The sequence below is a fragment of the Quercus lobata genome, chromosome 10, assembly GCF_001633185.2.
Source record: "Quercus lobata isolate SW786 chromosome 10, ValleyOak3.0 Primary Assembly, whole genome shotgun sequence".
NCBI lineage: Eukaryota > Viridiplantae > Streptophyta > Magnoliopsida > Fagales > Fagaceae > Quercus > Quercus lobata.
The window spans coordinates 46,774,461-46,799,686 of NC_044913.1; the positions used below are offsets into that span (position 1 = coordinate 46,774,461).

Genomic DNA, 25,226 nt, shown 5'->3' on the forward strand with positions numbered 1-25,226 from the left:
TCTTGACAAACATTTTGTGGCCCATTCTCCAAGGCTCATAGTTGCCCGGGTTGACACCAGCTCTGTGGAAGAGGAAGAGATGGCCTTGAACCCCCGGAAAGGCCTTAAAGACTTAGTGGCCAGGAGAAAGGGGTCATCATCCAAGGATGCCCCAAAGGTCCCACTCCCTCCCAATCCTGCTCTTCCTCCTCTCCCGTCTCCCCTCAACCTACTCCTCGACCAGAACCTGCAGAAGAAGAAGAGGAAGGGGAAGGAGATTGAGGAAAGAGAGATTGTCCCATCGAAGGATCCGAAGCAGCAGAAGACAAACAGAGATAGACAAAGGGAGACTTTGGTGGAAAGCAGGGAGGATTCCTTGGGGGCCGAGGTGTGCCGAACGCAATGCACTTAGGCACCCCGACTAGAGTTGGATGACATTCCCATCTTCTGGGACGCTTCAGTTCGAAGCTTCCAGGGAGGGCACTTAAGCTACGTTGCCGAGATCCTAGAGCAACCTCTTCTCTTCCCCAGGGATATGGACGCTATCAGGCGCTTCAAGCAGTCCGACCTCTTCTTGTCCCTAAAGAGGGACCTTGCCATGGTAAGTGATCTAATAAGTCTCAGATTTAAATGTTGAGTTAGGCTTTCATTCTTTCTCCCATTTACATGGGTTTTCTCCGTTATTTTCATACAGGTTACCCAACAAGTTTTTGTGGTTGAGGAGTGGGTAAAGGATGCCTATAATCAAGTTAAGGTGAAGGCCTACTCCAATGCTGAGACCAAGAAGTTGCTGGGGGCCCTTAAGCAGAAGCATGTCGAACTGTCCGAGAATCTTAAATAAGTAGACAAGGCTCACCTGAGCACCAAGGCGGGTTTAATAACAGTCGAGAGGCAAGTTGAGAACCAACGCCAAAAACTGCACTTGACCGAGATAGACCTGGCCACCCAGAAGCAGCTGGTCCTAGATCTCAGGGCTGAGTTGCAAAAAGTCAAGGAGGCAGCTCGGGTGGCTAGGGAAGCTCTTAGGCCGTAAAGACAGCGTCCTACAAGCATGGGGTGTTGAAGACGGAGACAAGGTTGGCTGAGGAGGTGGCAGGAGTCTGTAGGGATTACTGTACCAAGACTTGGGCAAAAGCGCTCAATCGGGTGGGAGTCCTTGCTGACTTCGAGCTGAGGAGGACTAAGAATGTATTCTTCCCCGAGGACATACGAGAAATCCTAGCAATGCTACCTCCTTCTGTTGCTGATCCTCTTTCCCCTCCTAAGCAACTTCCCACTATCAAGCCCCTACTCCATATGCTGAAGACTTAATAGGGGCTGGGAAGGGTAAGGAGGTCCAGCCAATGGTCAAGGCCAATCAATCTAGGGACGATCTCACAATCAAGGACGTGGTCTCCAAGGCCAAGGATGTGGAGGCTATGTCCAAGGTTGGCGATGCCCACTCTAAGCCTACTGATTCCAAGAAGGACCCTACACAAGCAAAGATCTAGATATAGGATTTTCTTTTGTAGTTTTCTATGTGTATGTCTTTTTTGTAATGGCATTTTGCCATCAATCGTGATGTATTCCCTCTTTTTTTCAATGACAAGATCTTTCTTTCTACTCTACTTATTTTACCTTATGTGTTATTAGCTTTGCAATGTTGTAGATAGCAGTGTATTGTTGCTATTCTTTCTTCAATAAAAGTTAGTAGTAATATTTCACTGATATTTCAAGTAAATTGAACAAGAGTTAGCAATAAAGAGCATTATCACTTACTTCTATTAGGGACAGACAACTTTTACTCTGACCAGCATTTAGATAAGTATCCACAAATTTTGAGTTACCTAAGGCTAGTGATCCGAGGGGTTGAGTGTAACCTGGGATATGCTTCAATACTTAGAAAGTTGTTATGGAGTGTTAATTTTCCTGAAGCATGTGGTCTGAGGAGCCAGGCATGACTAAGGTTCTGTTTAAACACTTAGGAAAATGTCATTAAGTTTTAATTTAGCCAAAGCATGTGGTCTGGGGAGCTAGACATGACTATGGTTTTGTTTAATACTTAGAAAGTTGTCATGTAGTGTTAATTTTCTCAAAGCATATGGTCCAAGAAGCCAAGCATGACTAAGGTTTTGTTTAAACATTTAGGAGAATAATAATGGGAAGTACATCGTATTTACACAATATATAAACATATGAAAAAGGAAAATTTCATTAATAGTAATACATTTTCAGGTTGTTTATATTCTAAGGGCGTGGTATTACATGTTCATCTAGGTCTTCGAGGAAGTATGCTCCTATACCAGCCATCGAGGTGATGCGATATGGCCCCTCCCAGTTAGGCCCTAGTTTTCCCCATGCGGTATGACCCCTTTCTCAACACCAAGTCTCCAAGCGCTAACGGTCTCAGCTTCACATTGGCATCATAACTTTGCTTGAGCTTGTGTTGGTAATATGCCAATCAAACCATTGCATTTTTTCTTCGTTCTTCAATTAAGTATAAATTCTTCTCCAATAGCCCATCGTTGTCGCTTGGAGTGAAAGAACTTGTTCTTAGCATGGGGAATTTAGTTTCCAAAGGAATGACAGCCTCGGCCCCATAAGTCATTGAGAAAAGCGTCTCCCTAGTAAACCAACTAGGTGTGGTCCAGTAAGTCCAAAGGACGTGTGGCAGCTTTTCCACCCATTTTCCCTTCGCGTCATCCAACCTTTTCTTGAGTCCACTCACTATGACATTGTTAATAGTCTTGGCTTGTCTATTTCCTTGGGGATAAGCTGGGGTAGAGTATCTGTTCGTAATTCCCAAGTCACAACAGTATCTCCTAAAAGATTTGCTATCAAACTAAAGGCCATTGTCTGAGATGAGGGTACGAAGGACCCTGAACCATGTGACAATGTTTTTCCAAATAAATTTCGTGGCATCCACGTCCCTGATATTTGCCAAGGGCTCAGCTTTAACCCACTTTGTGAAGTAATTCGTGCCGACCAACAAGTATCTCTTATTTCCTGCCGCCTTGGGGAAAGGGCCTACAATGTCCAAGCCCTATTGAGCGAATGGCCAAGGGCTGGACAGAGGATTAAGGACCCCCCCTGGCTGGTGAATGTTTGGTACAAACCTTTGACACTGGTTGCACTTCCTCACATATTCATGTGCTTCTTTTTGCATGTTTGGCCACTAATAACCTTGAGTGATGGCTCTGTGTGACAATGATTTGCCCCCAGTATGGCTTCCACAAATCCCCTCATGTAACTCCTTAAGGAGTAATTATGTTGCCTCAGGGTGTATGCATAGTAGGTACAGCCCCAAAAAGGAGCATTTATATAGTTTTTGGTCCTCGGACAGCCAGAACCGAGGAGTCTTTCTTCGTACCTTGTCAGCTTCTAATTTATTCTCGGGCAAAACATCCTCCTTTAGAAATAGTACAATAGAGTCCATCTAGTTACGACCCACCCTTATTTGATGAACATGAACCATATTTGCTCTTACTTCAGTGGGTTTACATAAGTCCTCCACGAGGATTACTTGAGGTAAATTTTGTGCCGAGGAGGTTATCAGTGTGGCAAGAGAGTCTGCATGTGTATTTCTATTTCTAGGAACTTGTAACAAATTAAAAGACTCGAACCCAGACTATAAATGTCTAACCTAGCTCAAGTATTCCTGCATCCTGGAATCTCTGGCTTCTAACTCCCCTTGAACTTGGCCTACAACTAGCCTTGAATCGTAATCCTTTTCGGGGATACCAAAACTAGCCCTACTCCAGATCCTCTGTAGTTTGCTGCACCATCAACGTAGACCTTCTAGGTTAAAGGTTCTTGTACGGAAATTACACAAATTGATTTTCCATCCATGTTTTGTTCCTCTACTTTCTCTTTTACTAGGGTCTCAGCAAACTCAGCCACCAGGTCGGCGAGGACCTGACCCTTGACGGAGGTGCGAGACATGTACTTGATGTCAAAAGCCCCTAAAATCGTACCCCACTTTGCAATTCTCCCTGTATAATCTGCACTTCAAAGTAGAGATATGAGTGGAAGCTGGGTTAAGTTGACAATCGTGTGTGACTGGAAGTAGTGGGGAAGTTTACGCGTAGTATGCACCACTGCTTAAATGGCCTTCTCCAGTGGTAAATAACGGACCTCAGCCTCATGTAGTGACTTGCTCATATAATAAACCGGCCTTTGTATACCATTGTCAACCCGTATTAACACCAAAGTCACTACGTGGAAGGCCACTGCAATGTAGGCAAACAAAACCTCATCCACTTCGAGCCTGGACATAATGGGTGGTCAAGACATATATTCTTTCAATTGCTGGAAGGCCAAGGCACACTCCTCGATCCATTTAAATCCCTTCCATTTGTTCAATAACTGAAAGAAAGGTCTGCATTTGTCTGTTGACTGAGAGGTGAATCGGTTTAGAGCAATAGTCATCCCCGTAAGCCTCTAGACCTCTTTGGGATTTTGGGGTGGTTGCAGCAGATTATTAATTGCCTTAATTTGGTCAAGGTTGACTTCAATTCCATAGTGTGTGACCATGTAGCCCAAGAACTTCCCTGATTTGACACCAAAAGATCACTTGGAAGCATTAAGCCGTAGCTTGTGTCTCCTTATGATATCAAAAATATTTACGAGGTCATTAACATGCTTGGAATCTACCTTGCTCTTTACCACTATATCGTTGATATAAATCTTGATGTTTTCCCTAACTGTGGTTCAAACATCTTGGTCATCATCCTCTAGTAGGTAGCGCCGGCATTCTTCAAACTAAAGGGCATTACTTTGTAATGGTAGTTCCCAACGGAGGTGACAAATGTTGTTCTCTCTTGATCGTCCAAAACCAAAGGTATCTGGTGGTAGCCTTGAAAAGCGTCTAAAAAGCTCATCCGAGGATGACCTACAGTGGCATCTACCAACTGGTCAATTTGAGGCATGGGGAAATGGTCTTTTGGGCATGCTTTGTTCAAATCCGTAAAGTCTACACATACCCACCACTTTCCATTTTTCTTCTTCACAACTACAGTGTTGGCCAACCATTCAAGGTAGAATACTTCTTTGATAACTCCAGCTTGCTTAAGCTTTATCACCGTCTTTGACAGCGTCAAAATGATCCTTGGATGAGTGTCGAGGTGGTTGCTTTTTGGGGATGATAGATGGGTTGACGTTCAAATGATGACAGATGAAGCTCGGATCCACCCCTGGAGCTTCATAAGCATTCCAAGTGAATACGTCAACGTTTTTCTTGAGGAATTCCACTAACTCCTTTTTTTCTTGAGGTGGTAGTTGAGCTCCAACCTAAAAAATCTTTTCCGGATCACCACTTACAGTAAATTTCTCTAAGTCTTCACATTTGGCCTCCTCAGTTGGCCCCTTCACGGGTAATACTGGAGACTTTGACTGCTATAAGCTACCCTCAATAGAGGTCGAGGACTCAGTTGCTAGCTGATGCAAAATTACAAACACAAGGCATTGCCTAGCCATGAATTGATCCCCTACTAGCTCTTCAATCCGGTCTCTTGACGGATACTTCACCTTCTGATGTAGAGTCGAAGAAACAACTCCTAGGGTATGGAGCCAGGCCACAATGGCTATGTAGAAGGAGTATGCGTCTACCACATTGAAGTCTACTTCCACTACCTCTGAGCCAGCCTGAACGGGCATCCTACTCTGCCCTTTTGGAATAATAAATTTCCCATAAAAACTTACCAAAGATGAGTTATAGACTATTAGATTTTCGGGTTTTAGGTTCAGCCTTTTGTACAAGTCAGGGTACATGACTTCTACACAACTGCCTCGGTCTACCATTACTTTTTCACATTATACCCCCCTTATTCTGAGGGAAACCACCAAAGCGTCATCATGTGGTTGGATGGTTCCAATCTTGTTTTCGTCCAAGAAACACAGCAATGGTTGGACCTCCATCCTGGCTCTTTTCGGCTCGAAGTAAGAGTCCTCAACTGGTAGCCTAGCTACAGACATTACTTTGGAAAGGTGAAAGCCAGTTCTCCCAGGCGTAAAAAAAATGACATTGATGGTACCTAGCAGGGGCTTTGAAGGAGTATTCTCTCAAGCCCCTGACCTTGATTGGTCTCCTGGTCCGTTAGGCCAATGCAAAAAATATTGCAACTTCCCTTCCTTGACTAGTTGCTCCAGATGGTTCCACAGTGTTTTATAGTCCTCAGTGGTATGTCCCCTCTCTTGGTGGTATTGGCAATGAAGGCTTTGGTTGCGCCTCAAAGGGTCTCCACTCATTCTGTTCGGCCATTTGAAGTATGACTTGTTTTTTTTCTTCTCCAAAACCTGATGCACCGGTTCTCTAAACACAACGTTAACCGCCTGAGGAGCTTCAGGCTCAGACTACCTAGCAAAATCCCTCCGGGGTTTGTTATTGTTGTAACGGTCCGACCTGAAATCCCTCATCTCTTGAGGGATAACCTTGCCCTTTCCTTTGCCTTGCTGCTAGTCATCTTCAACCCTCTTATACTTATCAATCCGATCCATGAGCTGGCAGATACTGATAACAAGTTTCCCAGTCAAAGACTTCCTTAAGTTGTGCTCGGCAGGTAGGCCAAACTTGAAAGTGCTGATAGCTACATCATCAAAATCACCATCTATCTCATTAAACATCTCCCAATATCTGTCCGAATATGTTTTCAAGGTTCCTCCTTCTCTCATGGACAAGGATAATAAAGAAACTAAAGGTCGAGGAACCCTGCTGCACGTAATGAAACGGGATCCAAACGCCTGAGTGAGTTCCTTGAAGGAATCGATGGAACCTGCCCTCAGACCATCAAACCACCTCATTGCTACAGGCCCTAAGCTGGATGGGAATACCTTGCACATCAAGGCCTCGTTCTTGGAATGTACAGCCATCTTTTGATTGAAATAACTAACATGCTCCACAGAGTCTGTTCTTCCATTATACATGGTGAATGTGAGTTGAGTGAACCGCCGAGGAAGTCTCCCTCCCTCAATCCAACGTGTGAAAGGTGACTTGGAAATTTAATTGAGTGCTTTACTCATAGCGTCATTTCCCATGTCTCCCGAAGATGAATTTATGTTTCTGCGTTCATGGCGGTAGTCTTCATCATATGAGAAAGACTCGTTAGGGGGAGTCCTTGACCTTTGTCTATAGTCAGCGTCCTTCTCATCATCGGAAGAGTAATTAGAGTTGGAAGGAGCTCGCCTTCTACGTTCATGGTGTAAGCTTCTCTTCAAATGATCAATTTCCAACTGCATATTTCTGGCATTCTCCTCATGAGAGACGTGGCTTTTACCTTGAGATTGGCTCTTACCGGTATGGGTAGTATGTACACTTCCCTCCCGGTCCCTTTTTCGTTCAAGATCACAGAAGTGATCTTGACGCTGAGACCCCATAGACTCTGCCATGTGTGGACCTGAACCTACCATCGTTTTAAGTTGGCTTTACCATAACACTAGTAATTTCCCACAGACGGCACCAATTGTAGGGACCTGGGTTGGGTTCCTAGCCTAATGTATGAATGGACTTAGGCCTAAAAAGCCCAAAACAATGAATTTGTAGAGAATGAGTTAAAAAACTGGGCTTTAGCTAACCAAACAACAAGTTAGGTAGACTTGATGATAAAAGAGTGAAAATATACAAGTTTAAACTGAAGAAAAAACGTCATTGGCAAAGTCTGAGGAAACTGATTCTTATATAATGTTCTTAAGTAAGGTTACAAGTCTAGTTCTAGATTGCTACAGTATTTCTTTCTTGATTTTTCCAATCCCTTCTCTATAGAGGGTCTCTTACATTATATAGTTCCCTTTCGATGATCTTGGCCCTCAATTTGTTGATCATCCAGGCTACCACTTGAGTGCTTGTCGCATCGGACACCCTTACTGGCCCTTTGTGAGTTGGGGTAACCAATGCAGCACTGTTCAGGGATCTTCTCCACATAAATACGGCCAGAAAGTTAGCTGCAGAGCATTCAATGCGGTGGCAGCAACTTTCTCTTAGAAACCTCTGGGCCCCCATCCCTCTTGTGCGTTTGTAATGCACGTTCCTACTAGTAGATCTTCCTGGAAGGCCACTCTAATCGACATGATATACCTTTGATCTGTACTCTGTTTATCCGAGGATATACTCCTCCTTGGATCGCCTTCCACAGCCTTTCTGTTTGCATCTTACTTATGGGATTCTGAGCTTGACACCTTCACTATTGTTTACTCACCCTTGGACCAACCAACGTTCTCGGCCAAGGCCCAATAAACAAATTCGGGCCCTTATCCCTACAGTAGCTTAGGCAAATTTTTTACTTATATCACCGTTAATGTTACACACTTTTTGTATACAGTGGTGTTAAAAATAGCAATTTACTTTTTAACACCGTTAATATTAATGCTTTTGTAAGAAAGAAGAAGAAGAAGATGATGATGAAGATAGTTTTGTGAATTCTAAGGAAAATAACAAAAAGAATTTTGGATGGTAATGGTATTAATTTTAAATTTTTTTTTTTTTTTTTTTTTTGCATGTTTTCACATTTTCTGTTCTTATTTATAGAGTAGCTTTTACGAATCCACCACGTTATATGAAAATTAAAAATATTATGATGTAAAAGCTCACGGACTCATTAACAAAAAGGAAGAATGGACTTTAAACAATATTAACAAAACTTTTTGCACGCAAATCTTTTTTTAATATATTAATTTTGCACGCAAATCTGAGTAATTAGCAAGCATTATTGTATTAACCCCACATACTACCATGCTTTGTGCAGCCAATTAAGTTTTGTACTTTGTGATTTGTGACGCAGGCAGAAAAGAAATGGTCAAATTTCCGAACTGGCTATGCCCAAGTTGTCACACTAGAACGTGACAGACACGAATACACAAAACAATGTCTCATCTTTCACCGCTTTGTGTGCTTTGTCTCCATCTCCATTGGGTCAAAATGGGGTCTCCATTATAAATTGATGAAGTCCAACATTCATTGAATCTCATACTTAATTTTGGCTCAACCAAAGTTAACTTAACCTTGAATACCACGACACTTTACTCAAACTCATCACATGCATATCTTGGTCAATAAATATCTTAACCTTTGCTTTTACTTTGGGTGACAGTTTTGTGCATATGTTCACCTAGATTAAACAAAAATGCTTTAGTCAACTTTAACCCTATGAATTGTGACCATCAATTTTTGATAAAAAGGACTTTTACCACGTATTTTATTTAGTAGATTATGTGAGTGTTTGGGGAGTGCTTATTCTTGCGTTTTCAGTTCCACGTTTTGCTTTTTTTTTTCTTTTTTTTTTCTGTACGTGAACAGTAATCTCACATGGGTTCACTGTTCACATACTGTTTACGTACTGTTTATGTACTGTTCACGTATTAAAAATATTAAAAATGGATCCCACGATACTATTCACACATTTAAAAATTATTTTACTACAGTACTTTTAGTTTTCAGTTTTAGCAACAATAAGCTCAATCCAAACGGACCCTATGGATGATAGAGAAGAAATTATAAATCTATATGAAAAAGGTAAAAAGTTCCCTCTTGGCCAGCCTTATCCATTAGTTGCTAGACTGAGTTTTGCTTCTCTGATCTTAGTCCTCTCATGGTTCTATCTCATCGGTTCAATAACTTGACCATCAAAGCCTCTATGGCCAACCCTCGAGTGGTCTTGGAGGAATTTAGTGTTTCAGATTTGCAAGAACCGATCACAATTTGGCTTTTGATGGAATTCTTATAGCAGTTCTATCTTTCTAAAAATTCACCCACTTAGACAATCACTCACCATCAATCATTTCAGAGTTACAGTACATACATTGTAATTATAGAAGAACCGATCACTTTTACATAGACTGATCCCAACATAACTTTTTTTTTTGAAAATGATCCCCAACATAACTTTTATTTAGACAAATCACCACCTATCATTTCATGAAAAAGGTAATGAAGAAAAATTAGAATAAAAAGAAAAAAAGTGGATGAACATGTGACATGTCACGCGGTAGGAGTCACAGCCACCAGTGAATTATGTTTGCATCAAATGCTTGTCGGTATCTATCCACCAGTCCCCCACTAGCTGCATTTCACGGATGAGGCCACAATTCAGTAATTCAATTGGCTGATTTGGAATCCACGGAACTTCTCACCCAATCAAATTTCGTATTGCTACCTTAAAGTAATGATGAGCACCACATTTTTTTTCCACATCTTTCATATTTCTTTATATTAAAATTTTTGTTTCATTATCAGATATTTTACCGTAAATTATGGTTTTCATTCTTGAATTAGATTTGGGTTGGATTTTAATTTTGTTTCTAAATTATAGTTTTTGGTATAAAAATAAAAACTAAAAAATGGGCCGTGCATCCACGAGTAGCTAATACTATATTTCGGCTGACCAGACTTTAACTTTTTTTTTGTTTTTTTTTTTTTGAGAGGAAGCCTTTAACTTATCATACGGCCATTATATAAATAAATGATAATTACTAATGTTGTAAAAAAAAAAAAATTGTACTCCCCTGTCCTTATATAATCCTTACATGACATGTAAGTTAAAAAAAAAAAACCCTAACATGAAATGTTTAGCTATATGTCATTATGTTGATCTCATAAAATCAAAATTTATATAAAAACACGTATATTTAGTGTGCGTTTGAATTAAGATTAAAAATTAAAATTATTTCACTATTCAATTTATTTTTGAAACTATTTTATGGGTCTCACTGTACTTTTTGACACTATTCATGGACTATATTGTACTATTTCAACTAACTGTTATCTTTATTTACAGTATTTTCAGTAATAATTTTTTAGTTTTAGCAAAATAAGCAATATCCAAACACATCAATATTTTTTTCTTATAAAAAACATTTTTTTAATAAAAAAAAAAAAAAAAAAACTCTTGTGGGATTAACATGTAGTTTAACATATTATGTCAATATTATAGAAGTATGTGTAAAAGAAAAAGAGATTAGCCCTTGATCATTCGAAGTGTAAGACTTAAATTAATGGCTTGTTTGGATGGAAGGGGGAAGGAGGGAGAGTGGAAGGGAGTAGAGTAGCATTGGCTAAAAATAAGCTAATTTTGTGCTAAATCTATTCTATTATTCTCTACTCTACTTCCCTCCTTTCCCCTCAATTCAAACGGACCATCAGTGTTCTCTATAATGATTAGCCAACTTTATCAACTATTTTAATTCATTCTAGGGCCGTCATTATTGACAATATGCTATGGATCACTAGCCTTCATAAAATTAACAAACTTTGACAATTGCTAGCCACCGGAGGACAAAAAAATAAAGAAAATATATCAATTAAGATATTCAATTCTTTTTTTCTTTTTCTTTTTTTCCAATGATTGGATTATGTTATTTTAGAGTTTTTAGGACAACTCTATTATAAAATTCTTAAAATCTTATTCACTTGTCTTAAAACGAGTAGATTAGATTTTAATATATTATTATGTTATCTATACTATTATTTAAGAGGTTTTCCCTGTTTGGATTCCTCATTTTTTTAGTTCAAAAATGCCCCTACACTTCTATGTTTAAGTAGAGACAAAATTAAAGGATAATCCAGTAAAAATACAACTCTAACTTTCACTAAAATATTGCCTAAAAAATAGGACCACTCTCTTATTAATTTTCAAATTAATTTATTCACTTATAAATTAGATTTTCAAAATAAAAATTATATATATAAAAACGCAACCCTACACAATTTTTTTTCTACAAAATAGGACTACTAAAAAAAAAAAAAAAGCCTCATCGCAAGCGCAAAGCGCGTGTGATGAGGCTAGTTAATTTTTAAAGAAATGTTTTCTCAATTAAATTCAAACACAAAACAACATAAAAATAATTTTTTTTTTAAATAATTTTATTCATGCTTTATTACTCTTAACCATTTTATATATGGACAGAGTTTAGATACAAAATTGATTATAGCCTTAACCTACAACCTTACTTAATATTTTTTTATTAGAGGTGAATTTTGACAAATCCATGATTGGATTATATTTTCATTTTATATCCTTCATACTTGCAAAATTTATAGAAAATTAAAGATCAATAGCTATGTTATCAATAAATTGTTTAAAATTATATATAAAATATAAATTTATAAATCATATAGTAAATAATATCAGATTTATACAAAATTTAACATATATATTAAACAGGGGCAGAGGGCAGCATAGGGCAAGGGGGGCATTTGCCACCCCTGACTTTATAAAAATGACTTATAATCACTGTATTGGTGATACGTTATTAAAGAGTTTGACACTTTGACCCCTCTGATATATATATATATATATATATATATATAAAAAGCAACCCCACTCCACCTTAAAGAAACATACCAAAAATAAGGGATAAAGCTCCCCTGAAATGCCTAAGTCCTAACATCATATTATTTGTTTTTTCTTAGTTATTATATTGTATCATGTTCTTTACACGTTTGTTTTTTTTACCTATTTCACCATTCACGGCACTTTATCTCATAAATAACTTATCATGATGAAATGTCGTTGTTTCTTAACTTTTTTACAATTTCAAAATCCGAATTTTTGTTATAAACTTAGAACGGTAAAGAAATAAATGTTAAATTTTACATATTTTAAGAAGCAATAAGACAGTAAGACATATATACAACTTTACAAGTATTTGTAATATTTTTAATATTTTTAGATTTCATAAAATAAAATAAAAAACTTATAGATGAATTTTTTTTTTCTTAATTTATTTTAAGGAATCAAATTAGATGTCTAAACTTTATGTATTTATTCTTCTAAAAAAAAAAATTTATAGATTTACATTAATCTCTTCTTTCAACTGTTAGTAACTATGAATTGGTTATTTTTGTTTCTTTCTTTTAACAATATGAAACATATACTTGTAATTACAATTGTTTATTTACAATTTATTTTGTTACTGTTATGGATTAATATATTTAAATTATTTTTCTTTTAATACTGTCTTTTAATCTTGCCCTCCAGACCGAAATATTGGCTCCGCCGTTGGTATTAAAAGCATAAAGAACATGAAGTTCAACAGTTAGATTTTTAAAATATATAGTTGTGGGGGCTACGGCCCAAAATAATGAGTTGGGCCTTGGGCCCGTCCGAGGAGGCAACGTGGCTCAGTGATCTACGTTTTAAGCCTTATCACGAGAGACAAAGAAAAAAGGTCCGAGGAGAAATTCCTCCTCGGACACTGAAAATCTGGAGCAGAGGCACATCCAAGCCACTGAAACCCATCCCCTAAATACGTGAAAATGAAAGAAACACAAAATATCTCAGTAAAAGCTGCCACCACCACATTGAATGCGCTACAACTACCTTCTTGACTGCATTAATGTGGAGAAGACCTCTAAACAGTGTTGCCTTGGCTACCGCAACTCACAAAGGACTGAAAGAGGTGTCTGATGGGATGGGTGCTTAAGTGAAGGCTTGGATGATCAACAAGTGTAAAACCTAGATGGTAAGGAAGGACCTATATAATGTATAGAAACTCCCATAAGGAAGGGGGGCAGAGAGAGAGAGAGAGGTCAGAATACTGTGACATGCAAAGAAACCCTAATGTACTGGTCTGTATACATAAATTAAACTTTGAATCTCCTCGGACTGTGAGATTTTTCAACTTAATGACTTTTGTTCTTGTCCATGTGTACCTTTGTCCCATGCAAGTCTCTGTCTAACTTATCTAAACTTAGTTCTTAAACTCATACTCTACAAAATTCATTGTGTTGGGCTTTTTGGATCAAGACTTCACACGATTGGGGTTTGGGCTCTAAAAATTGAGACCCTACAATAGTAATTTTTATTTTATTGAGTAAGGTTGTAACTTTAGACTACATCCAATTTTGTAACTAAATTTTATCATTTATTTATATTATTAATGACATAACAGAATCTTGTCCATTTATTTAAAAATACATGTATTTTGAATCTAAATGTTTTGATAATAAAAAAAGCGTTAAGTGTGCCGATTGAACTATAACAATATTAATGAAGTGGTAAAAGTTTAATAAACTTTAATAATAATTAATGGCGTTACTTTAAATGATATAGAGAATCTTTAATTTTAGCCATCATAAATTTTAATTTATAAATGGGCCAATGTCTGTTTACAGTTTACCCATTAAGAGCATCTACATCAGTTGGTAGATACTCTTCTATAATACAAAAACTCCTTCATTTTACACATTTTTGCCAAAAAAACATCCACATCAATGGGTGTAAAGTTGTGCATAATTATACAAATGCTACAGTGACCGTGCATATATGTACGGTCACTATAACTCGTGTATTTATTATTTTAATAATTTCTTCTCTTTCCTACGTCTGACTCTCATCTCAACTCTCTCTTTCTCATTTCATCACAGCTCTCTCTTTCTCTCATCTCAACTCTGCAAAGCCAATCAACTTCTCCTTCTTCTTCAAAATCTCAGGCTTCGAAGACGAAGACGACGATAGCTCGGCGGTGATCTTGCGCGCCACGGATTGAGTCCGATTGGTGAGTTTGGGCGACGAGTGAGTTGGAAACGCCGATCAGCCTCTTTGATCCAACAATCCGTTTCCAAACGGAGATGATGACGGAGGGCGAAGCTCGTTACTACTTGGACAGCTCCAGCGCCTCCTTCGGTGCCATGGGGTTTTTGTATAGGGTCGAGGTCTCGAACTCTAGTGCCACCGAGGATCAAGACGATGAGAGTCGTTGATGATAGGGTTTCGAGGTCTCGATTTTTTATGGGGTTTGGATTTACTGTTTGGTTTTTCTGTGGGGTGATGGTGGTGGCTGCGTGGGTGGGTTTGATGGTGGTGGCTGGGTGTGGGTGATTTTGGGTTTGTGTTGGGTCTGTGAGAGGATGGAGGAGAGTGAAGGAAATAATAAAAAATATAAAAAGAATGAATATTTTATAAAATAAATGTATAGAATAGATAAATTGATATGAGTGTTTTGTAAAAGTGGATGTGTAAAATAGAAAAAGTAGATTTTTTCTTACAAAATAAGATTTTTTCTTGCAAAATAGACAAAAAATTTACACAAATAGATGTGGTTGCTTTAATAATCTTCCTTAAATGAAAGGGGAAAAGAGGGAAAAAAGAAAAAAAAAGAAAAGAAAAAAAGATTCATTATTATAGTGTGTACTTTAATTTTGTCCAAATGTGACCCCAAACAATGGAGAAGAGGCGAGGGTGACAGAATCAATTAATCACCTACTTGTGACGCAATAATCTCTCCTAGTCTATTTTCCCCAACAAGCATCCCCTCTTCCCTTCCCTCTCCACACATCTTCTTTTCTTTTTTCCATATCTAAATCTCTCTTACTTTCTCTCTCTACAATTCTTAACCCAAAAAAAAGAAAAAAAGAAAAAAAGAAAAAACTCAAACATACTCGTATAACTCCTCATGTACCCATCATCTTCACCTTCTTCATCGTCCCAAAAGCCCATGGGTCCCACGCCTCCCACAACCACGACGGGACTCACACGCTACGGCTCAGCCCCGGGCTCTCTTTTAACCACAGCCGTCGATTCCATCATCGGACAAACCGGCCGCGAATTCTCAGCCCTTCGATCAACACCGCCACCACCACCACCTTCTTTTATGGCCCCACAACAACAACAACAACAACAACAACAACACCACCACCACCACCACCACAACAGTCACAGCCAAAGCCACCACTACTTTTCTAGTGACTCCTCTTCTATCACCACCGAGTCAACCTGCAAAGTCAACTCATCCAACGATCCCAACAAAGACCACCACAAAGGAGGAGGAGGAGGAGGAGGGTTGCAGAGATCGTACGGTCTCAACGAAATGCCCTCTTTTGGTGATTTCACTAGTAACTTGAAAATTGGTGGAGCTGGATTATCTTCTTCGTCTTCGTGTTCATCTTCTTCTTCAGCTTCAGCTCTGGTCCGACAAAGAAGCTCTCCTGCTGGTTTCCTTAGCCATCTCGCTTCTGATAATGGTACCTTTTACTTTACCTTAACTGTTCACTTTTTTTACTTTAGATGCTTTTTTCCACTTCGGAAAAGTTTAGGTAATGAGTAAATTTTTTTTTCAAAACTCTAAAACTTGGTCAACTACAAATTTTGGGTTTATAGAAAATTGCATTTTTAACGGTTTTATTTTAAATTTTTTTTTTTGAGAAACTTAACGGTTTTAAATTAATACACAATGATAGAAACTATACTTTGTAATTTTTTTTTGTTTCATATTAACACACAATGATAGAAAAATACGTATACTTTTGTTTCATAATTTTTTTTACGTAATTACTAAACAAGTCAGGATTTAATTATCAAGTACACTTTCGAGTTATAATTTTTAATATTTAATAATGTAAAGTCTTTAATTATTGACTAAAAACAAAATCTAATTAGTGTGTTGAATTATAATTTAAAATTTAAAAGAAAAATGGAGTGGATTGCATATGAAAATTTAGTGGTATTTGGAGTAATTTTGGGAGTTTTGACTGCCTTGTACACTTCCATTTTAGGTTGGTAGTATCTTTGCCAAAAATTGATACAGAGTTTAATAAATAACTTTCCCAAAAAGAAAAAGAAAAAGAAAAAAAAGAAAAAAGAAGAAGATAGAAAAGAAAGAGATTTATGAATTGACAAAATGTCACGTTAAAAAGGTGGGATCCACATGAAAAATCAGCCAATAGAGAGTAAATGACGGTTTTGTCCTTGATAGATGAGTGTTGTTTGTGGTGGGCGAATATAGGAGTAGTGGAGGAGGGGAGCCCTCGGTTTGGTGGGCCTTTCAACGCGTCAAGGACCAGGACTACGATTAACGTTGACTTGGTATTTAAGCAAAGCAAAATTATTAGACATGTCATTTTCATTGTCAAGGTGTAATATACTATGTTTAATAGTGACTCCAATATAATATATATTTTTTGGGTGAATTGCCGACATAGTGGATAATGTGTAATGGACAATTACTTTTTACATGAATTTACAATTTTTTTTTTTTTTTTCTAAAACTTAGAATCAATTATTTCATAGTTGTGGTAAAAGTTGTGTTTCTAAACTGTCTCGACACGTAAACCTCTTTTCATTTCATCAATGCTCCTATATTGCATTTATAATTTGATTTTTAAATGAGCATTAGCTCAATGCAGAAATTCTTAATTACCCTTTTTCAAATGCTTAAATCCTAATAATAATTGTGACAAAGATATATGTTAACATTATTAAATGAATCTAAATACATCGACTATAAATGTAAAGACTTTGTATATGTTTTTCTTTCTAATTTAAAGACTTTCCTTCACATTAACGTTACAAATCGTGTTTCCAGCTGACAAATCACGTGTGAGCACGGTGCAGCTGGTGTCGTTTCTGTTATTTTATATTTGTTTTCTATTTGGGTGTCTCGAAGATTAAGTTTTATTTATTTATTTAAGCAGATATGGAGGATTGCCGATTGGTCACCTTTAAATATGAGGCCTGTCACATCTTTCATTACTAATCTAGTTATTTTATTACATGTGGGAATTTTATAATGTCACGATTTAGATGTAAGAAACTAAAGAAAAGTGTGTGCCCTGTCGAGGCTTAAGAGATTTTTTATAGAAGTCCATAGAGGTGTACATGTTACCCCTTTTTTTTTTTTTTGGGTATGAAATTCTGATACATTGACTGTAAAGAAATGGATAGAATCAAAGAATGACCAAAAATAAATAAAGAAGACTAGGGAAAAATCAATTTCATTTTTTTTATTTTTTATGCAGCCAATTGAAGAATTTTAATCACAACTCTCTTTTTATTATTTTATTAAAGTCATTGTGATGATTAAAACATAATACAAGTCTGACTTGTTCATTCATCAATGTGAACTTCACATGGGGTTTGCATTGGCCAACGTGGCACCACATAATAGACTGCCTGATTGCATTAAAAAAAAAAAAAAAACTGCCAGATTCTTTTAGTATACATAGTGCAGATGCTGACATTAGGAGTATATTTTTGATATCACTCACTAAATTCTCTTTTTTTTTTTTTTTTTTCAGTCTTTTTTCCTTTTCTTAATACATTTTGACACTTGCTTTTAGCCAGAAGGCCAAACATTCACACTACAAGGAGTTAACTTCTCAATGCATATTAGAAAGAGAATTACACAATTTAAAAAATAAAAGGCATGTATGTGAAATCATTTATGAATGATTATACATATTTAATGTTTGGGGAGTTTTAGTCCCTGGAACACTTGTTATGATTTGATACGTCGTAGTTAGAGAACTGGGTTTGAAGGGGTGTTGAGTCCGAAAATCATGTTAATGGATCACCCGTTGGCTGCTATCGTGTGTCCATTTTAACAATAAAATAATGTAATTAGTAAGAAAATTGAATTAAGATAAAAGATGGTATAGAAAAGGAAATTGACAATACAAGGAAAGAAAGAAATTTTCAAATCAAGTCAAGAGTAAATAATCTCACATGTCCACTAGCAAGATAAGATTAGTATCTGTTTAATAAGAGTTACATCAAAACAATATGTTTGGCAAAGTTAAAATATCATGCTTGACAAGGTCTTTATGATTCTTTTAGCAAAACTAGGATGAAGCATTTAGTAAAAAGTCAAAGTAATGTTTCTGATAAATTTAAAACAAAAGCATATAGCAATGTTGATCAAATGTGTTAAATGAAATTCAAATACATGCGTCCAAACTGGCTAAGCTGATAAGATTCAAAGAGTGCAACATTCTTAAATGAACTTGTACTGGAAGGTAATAAAAAGTCCTGTAATGCTAAACAGGCATATTTAGCAAATCAATGTTACTAACGACAACTGAACTGCAGGTTTTTCAGTTACAAGGGGATCTGGAGGCTACGCCTCACAAGGTGGCTCTAATGGCGGCCATGGAGTATCAAGGTTGAAGTCTCAGTTGAGTTTCACAAGACAAGATTCTCTTTCTCAAATCTCAGAGGTGAGCGAGGATGTTGTTGATGGCATCAGCTCTGACAATGGCCACCAAAATGCCTCGCATTCTTATGCCACTAGTAGCTTTGGAATGGATTCCTGGGACAACGCAAATTCTATAATATTTTCAGCCCCACCAAGCAAACGGGCGAAAAATCTTGATGGAGACATTTACAACTGCTTGAATGGTCTAGAAACTCAGGTATTAAACTTATTTTATGGATCTTTGAAACAATATTCAGCATGTGGCATCTGATAGTCAATAGAATAAAAGCACAAACTTGTAATAATACACTGCCTTGCGTTTCTTGATAACTAAAAAATTACATATGCAACAATGTTTCCTCTCTAAGGCCCCATTATGTTGAACAACTTGGGCTAATAGGGTTGTGTCTTGAAATTGGATTAGGGCTAAGGAACTTAAATTGAGATATTTGGTGGAGAGTGAAGTATTAGAATTTCAGGTTATTTGACTGATCATAATTAGAAAATAGAGAAGGAAGGAGGGGAAACAAGAGGGAAAAAAGAAATAGATTCATTGTTGGATATTGGGATTCACTCCTAGGCTTTGAATGCTTCACACACTCAGACAATGGCAGTGGAAAAATTCTAGAAATTTTCTGAAAAATTCTATTTTAACCCTTATGTGTTCTAAATGCTTTGATACCAATTGAAAAATGATTTAGACCCCAAACTTTTTATGTAGTAGATTAATTGATCGTTAGAACAAATTATCTATTGATTTCTCATAAACAAATAGTCCAACCATGATTATCAACTACCAAATCTATAAGAAATAAAGCAACATGCAAATTTTGGTGACGAAGTGGAAAACCAATGAAGAACCTTTTCAAAGAAATAACCACTCTAGGGGAGCAACCCCCTGGAAAATACACTATAGAAGAAACTGTTACAATAGCCTATACTTACAAAACCTTTGCAATCCTATACTCAATGAAACCTTAGCAAATGCCTTGCTGGACTTCCCGTTGTAGTGACCGTAGAAATCTTGAATTCTTCTACTCAAACTTTCTCCACGACTGAACCTTGTCTGCAACAACCCAGAACTCTAGTACTCCAAAGAACTTCTTCAGAAGGTAAAAAATTCTGTGGTTTTAAGGAATATAAGATTAGGCTCAACATGGAATAAACTCAAGGAGGAAATTTCCGTTCAGATTTAGGGAGGTTTGCTCTCAAATTAATCTTGATATGACGACCTCTCTCGACTCAAATTGTGCAATGAGGGTTTTTTATTTATTTAGAAAATCGTTAGGCTAAGTCGACAGGCCTTCAACGTTAGTTTACTGTTTGCTGCAATTTTGCTAGAGAGTGTCTAGTGAGAGTTGAGCGAACTCTCAGGGTTAACACAGTTGTGATAACTTCAAAGGGTCTTATCATTTCATATTCAAATTGGGGCAAATCTGTGTCAAGTCTCAAATGTCTACCTTCCAGTAAAAAAAGTTTCACTGAAATATTCATAATGGTGTAAAAGATATGAGCAAAAGATCAACTCATCATTTTGAATAGATCATAACCCCATTGTCTTTAAGCAAGTTCTGAACCAGACTTTATTTTAACAAGATTCTATTGATACAACCCAAATTTGACATGTATTGAAACTAGGATTTGCCAACACATCTATGAACCCTAACACTAACATTAATTATAAGTTGGCTCATAAAACACTTAAAAAGAAAAAAGAAAATCTGACAGCAACTCAAATTTAACTTTAGACCCAAATACGATAGAACTCCCCGCAATCGGATATAAATAAATCCAAGCTGGAGCTTTTAGCATCATTGTAGTCCACAAATTAAAATCCATGCTTTAGAATTTGGATTCCCATGTTTCTTGTAAATCTTTCCAAACTGTCTTGTTGGGCCCCATCACCCCTTAAGTTTATATCATAATAACCACATGAGGCGACTTCGATTAAACCTCTTTTTGTAAGTGTTTATGTGATGTACTTGCTGCAGAATCTAATCCCATTTGCTACATTGCACTCTTCTACAAAATTTTGAGCTTTGTTCAGTACTTCAACTGGATGAAGCTCCTTTATTTCAAACACAATTTTGTTTATTTTTAGCCAAATATGTATCTGCTGTTTTATAGTTCCAATTCTAGGTACACATGGATAGTATATCATCAGGGCAAATGGTAGTTTCTCATAATCCATTCTTGCCTTTTTCAGATCCATTGAACTTAAGATAGCACTCTCTTCAAACTATATAGAGTCTTGCTTTAACTTCTCTCACAAGTGTGTTGGTTGCATTTTTCTCTTCTTTAAATATAAAGAAGTGAATTTTAATTTCTTGAGGAAGGAAAAAAAAGAAAGAAAGAAGAATGAAAGAGGAAAAGAAGAAGTGAGCTGTGAGCTTAGGTTAGGTCATTTGTACTATGTAGTAATTTTAGCACAAATCATTACCATGTTAGCCTTTTATTTTTTTAGTTAGATATACTTTCTGCTGGACTTAGGTTAACAGTTTATTCTTCAAGTAAAAATTTATAACTTGAAGTGAGAATTTTGAGCTTTAATTAGAGCATGGTTTTTGTACATGATATGTGTCATTTGATAATGGAAATTCAATAAGCCTTTTCACCTTGATATTTATCAGTAACTTCCTGACTTTCATCAATTCACAATTCTGCTGGTTGATTTTTTTATTTATTGACAACTCAGTTTAGCCTGCCGCAAACGACTCTTGAGATGGCCACAGTGGAGAAGCTACTTCATATCCCTGAAGACTCTGTTCCATGTAAAATCCGTGCTAAGCGTGGCTGTGCCACTCACCCCCGAAGCATTGCTGAAAGGGTTAGTAAAACTTCTGCAGTAAATTGGTCATCTAGAATACCCAAAATAAAATCTTACTGTTCCATTTTGGTTCATGTCATGAATCATGTGGAATTGTCATTATGAATGTATCACAAGTATACAAATCTTTTTATTTATTTGTTTGCTACATAAAGGCAGGGGACTTTGCAGCCAGTGGGTTTTGAACCCAAGCCCACCCCAATGGTGAGAGCCGGACATGCCAATTGACCTAGAGGTTGTTGGATATAAGCATACAAGTCTATCATTGTTTATGGGGCCATTACTAGAAATCTTGGATCAAAACACAAATCTTCAAAGATTGAAGTGCATAGCATCTTTCCTTGTATATTTTTTCGTTCAAGATTACAACTAGACTCTGTTTCTTGTTTCTTTTTTAATATTCACAGGAGAGAAGAACCAGAATCAGCGGGAAATTGAAGAAATTACAAGATCTTGTCCCTAACATGGATAAGGTAATAACTTGGAATTCTTTTATTCTGGACCAGCAACAAATGTTGAATCCCTAAGTAGATGCTTAGAAGATTATTTTGTAAGCAATTTGACTTCTTAAGATATGCTCTTGTTCCTTTGTACTGGGAATGTTATTGGGCATTACTTTCTTGTCTTACAAAATCATTTAAAATAATGTCCTTGGCGCATATTATGTATGCGTGGTTGAAATTGTATTGGGTGATGAAGCCAATTAGGGATTAGTTAGAATGTGATCATAGAGAAGATACCTTAGAATCTAATCTTTCGGCTGTTTAATGCAAGGTTTATAAACCTAAAAGTTGGGATTTAAAAAAAAAGAATCGATGGTCAAGAAACAGTAAACAGTAGTGTATGATGTATCAGGTACAGCACATGTAGGAATGTATCAGATGCATCACCATGTTCTATGGTAAAATTTTAGGACACAAAGAAATTTCCACAAAATAAATTATGGCAGACAGGAGGATAATAAAATAGAAATGTGGGAACACAAGATAAGGTTGATTAAGAAATTTTAATAATTTTAGAAAGAGTGGGGTTAAATCTAAGTGAGGAAAACATAAGGGAAAGACATCTAAGATGGTATGATCATATAACAACCACCACCAACCCTTAATTCCAAAACTTTGAAAATCTAGAAATTTGTTAATATGGAGACAGTAGAGAGATGGTTTTTGTTGACAGAGCGAACGTGGATACGTGGGCCCCATTTTACTCATTAAAAAAAAAAAAGGCGGCAAATGGGAAAACGTAGACCAAAGTGTCATTGGTGGAAATAAGCAACAATACGAATGATGAAGACCTTAGATAAGGCTGAATGGCAAGAGAAGATTCACTAAGCTGACTTCAGTTAGTTCTAGTCAAGGTTAAGTTTGAGTCATCTAATTAATGTGATTATTTCACAATATTTCTAAAAGTTATTGATTGATATGCTTGTGTATTTCTGAATTGATTTCAATTTTGAGACTAATTCAGATACGAGACACGGTGGAATTTGCTAAAATACTTCATAAAATTATAAGAATCTATACTGATATATAAAAGACTAGGTCTCACTTTGTAATATATGATGGCATGTATCGAGGAGGGGGTGGGGAAGACATTTTATTTTAATTTTTTTGTTGAAGTATTGTGGTATTCAATTTATTATGCTGATCTTTGTAAATCCAAAATTATATAAGATAATATGTGCCCCCAACAAAACCACTATGTTTTCACTACTAGAATTCTTCTACATAAATTTTTTTTGATATTTGAATTCTTCTACATAAATAATTACCCTAACCAGAAATAATCAGGACTTAGCATGCCAACATTGTTGTTAAATTTTTATTTTTTATGTTTCAAATTATTATTTGAGTGAATATATCTTACAATCTGTAAATTTCTCTCTAATATACTTGCAGCAAACGAGTTATGCGGACATGTTGGACTTAGCAGTTCAACATATCAAAGGCCTTCAAAATCAAGTTCAGGTTTGTAAAGTACCCTTCTGAGAAACACATGTTTTACAATGTAACACAATACCTTTACAGCCACTGCTTTTTAATAAATCAGTGATTGTTTGAGCTGCATTTTTTGTTTTGTTTTGTTTTTTTGGAGATTTTAAATGAATGATTTATGAAAGAAGAGATTTCTTTTCTAATTCAAAAAGTTTCTATGTCAAATTGGCATTATAATAAATTATGTCTAAAGTGATCAGGGTGAAGATGAAAACAAATTTGTTTGTGGGCAAGAAATGTGGGGTACAAAATTAGTGAGAAATGAAAGAAAATACAGAAGTCTTTTTTAGTTCTTGCAAAAATTGCATGTGCTTGCACAACATTAATTATCCCTTGGGTTGTTCTGAACTATATATATAATCCTAACAAATAAATGCAATATATTATATACGCTATCTTTTTATGGGTTTTCAACATTGAAATACACTTAGCATTCACATGAGTAGCATTTTACTGTCCAAATTGATCTTAAGTATTACGTATAAAGTGTGTGTGATTGTGTGTATTTACGAATGTCCTCAAGTGTATGAGATGTATGTATGTTTGCCCCATTCAATCAAATACTCTCTCCATCACTGTTCATGAAAATCTTAACTCTGAATACTCATTTAAGATAAACAAGCTGAGATCTTTACTTTCTTCATATAGAGTATGATGCATAGGGTTCTATGATGATGATGAATGATGAATGATGAAAAACATGGTTATAAACAGTGATGGTGATTGTGAAATTGAAAATTTGAATGTTGGTAGACATCGTTGAAATAAGATCCTTATGAAATTTTGTGGGTGAAAATTGGAAACGATTGTTCTCATTATATAAGGGTCAACAATGTTGTCCTTTAACATGGAGCATTGGATGATTCTGAGATTAAAGACATTTGAATACCTCTTATCCTTCCTTTTGATCTTTCCTTAACATTTATTTTATTTCCTTCCTCCAGAAGCTCCGCAACGATCTTGATGGCTGCACCTGTGGATGCAATCAAACCACATAATGTTTGCCAACAAGAAATAAATGGTAGAAAGGTTTTGCATTGAAGTCAGGGATGTTGAAGATGGTAGGGAACTCAAGCTAGGCCACATTTTGTTACCTTGCCAAATTAGATCTAATATTGCAGTAGTGAGTTATAGAATTCAGATGTATATAATGAAGCAATACTGTTATTTCCAAGTCCATGAGGAAAAAAATGTGTATCTCTTTCTGTAGAGGGGATTGAATAGAATGCGGTTCAGTTTTCTAATCTTTGATCCTTTTGTACATCCTTTTGATATATGCTTTAATTTTGAGATGTTGGTCAGTCTAAATGACTGATTGATAGGTGCATTTATAAGGAACATGATTGTTTCCATTTCACTAAATGTTTATATGAATCCAAGTGTACAAATGGGGCGCTGGTTTTCTTTCGGGGGTTGGAAAAAGGGTAGCATGTCTAATTTGTAGAGATCGTAACTTTTTTTTTTTTTTTTTGTGTGAGAAAGTTCTTACTACATCTATAGCTGATATGCTGGGAATGAATTATACATATAAAGAGAATGTTTACTGAGGA

At 36.4% G+C, this 25,226-nt stretch overlaps 2 protein-coding genes across 2 annotated transcripts; one reads left to right on the forward strand and one right to left on the reverse strand.

Moving 5' to 3' along the window:
- Window positions 1-6,411: 6,411 nt before the first annotated feature.
- On the reverse strand, window positions 6,412-6,879 carry LOC115964845. The gene has a single exon (XM_031084081.1). It carries the CDS (start codon window positions 6,877-6,879, stop codon window positions 6,412-6,414), a length of 468 nt encoding a protein of 155 aa, XP_030939941.1.
- Window positions 6,880-15,226: 8,347 nt separating this feature from the next.
- Window positions 15,227-25,038, forward strand: LOC115963690 (transcription factor bHLH128). The gene is made up of 6 exons (XM_031082789.1): window positions 15,227-15,907; window positions 18,750-19,072; window positions 21,551-21,682; window positions 22,090-22,155; window positions 23,581-23,649; window positions 24,621-25,038. The coding sequence occupies exons 1-6, from the start codon at window positions 15,340-15,342 to the stop codon at window positions 24,672-24,674; spliced, it is 1,212 nt and encodes a 403-aa protein (XP_030938649.1). The 5' UTR covers window positions 15,227-15,339; the 3' UTR covers window positions 24,675-25,038.
- Window positions 25,039-25,226: the final 188 nt, after the last annotated feature.

What these genes read in the sequence shown, in the direction of transcription:
- LOC115964845 (XM_031084081.1), bottom strand. Translation starts at nt 6,879, where the DNA reads ATGTATAATGGAAGAACAGACTCTGTGGAGCATGTTAGTTATTTCAAT.
- LOC115963690 (XM_031082789.1), top strand. Translation starts at nt 15,340, where the DNA reads ATGTACCCATCATCTTCACCTTCTTCATCGTCCCAAAAGCCCATGGGT. An exon ending in CCATCTCGCTTCTGATAATG is followed by an intron (nt 15,908 to 18,749) that starts GTACCTTTTACT and finishes ACTGAACTGCAG; the next exon opens with GTTTTTCAGTTACAAGGGGA. An exon ending in TTGTCCCTAACATGGATAAG is followed by an intron (nt 22,156 to 23,580) that starts GTAATAACTTGG and finishes ATATACTTGCAG; the next exon opens with CAAACGAGTTATGCGGACAT.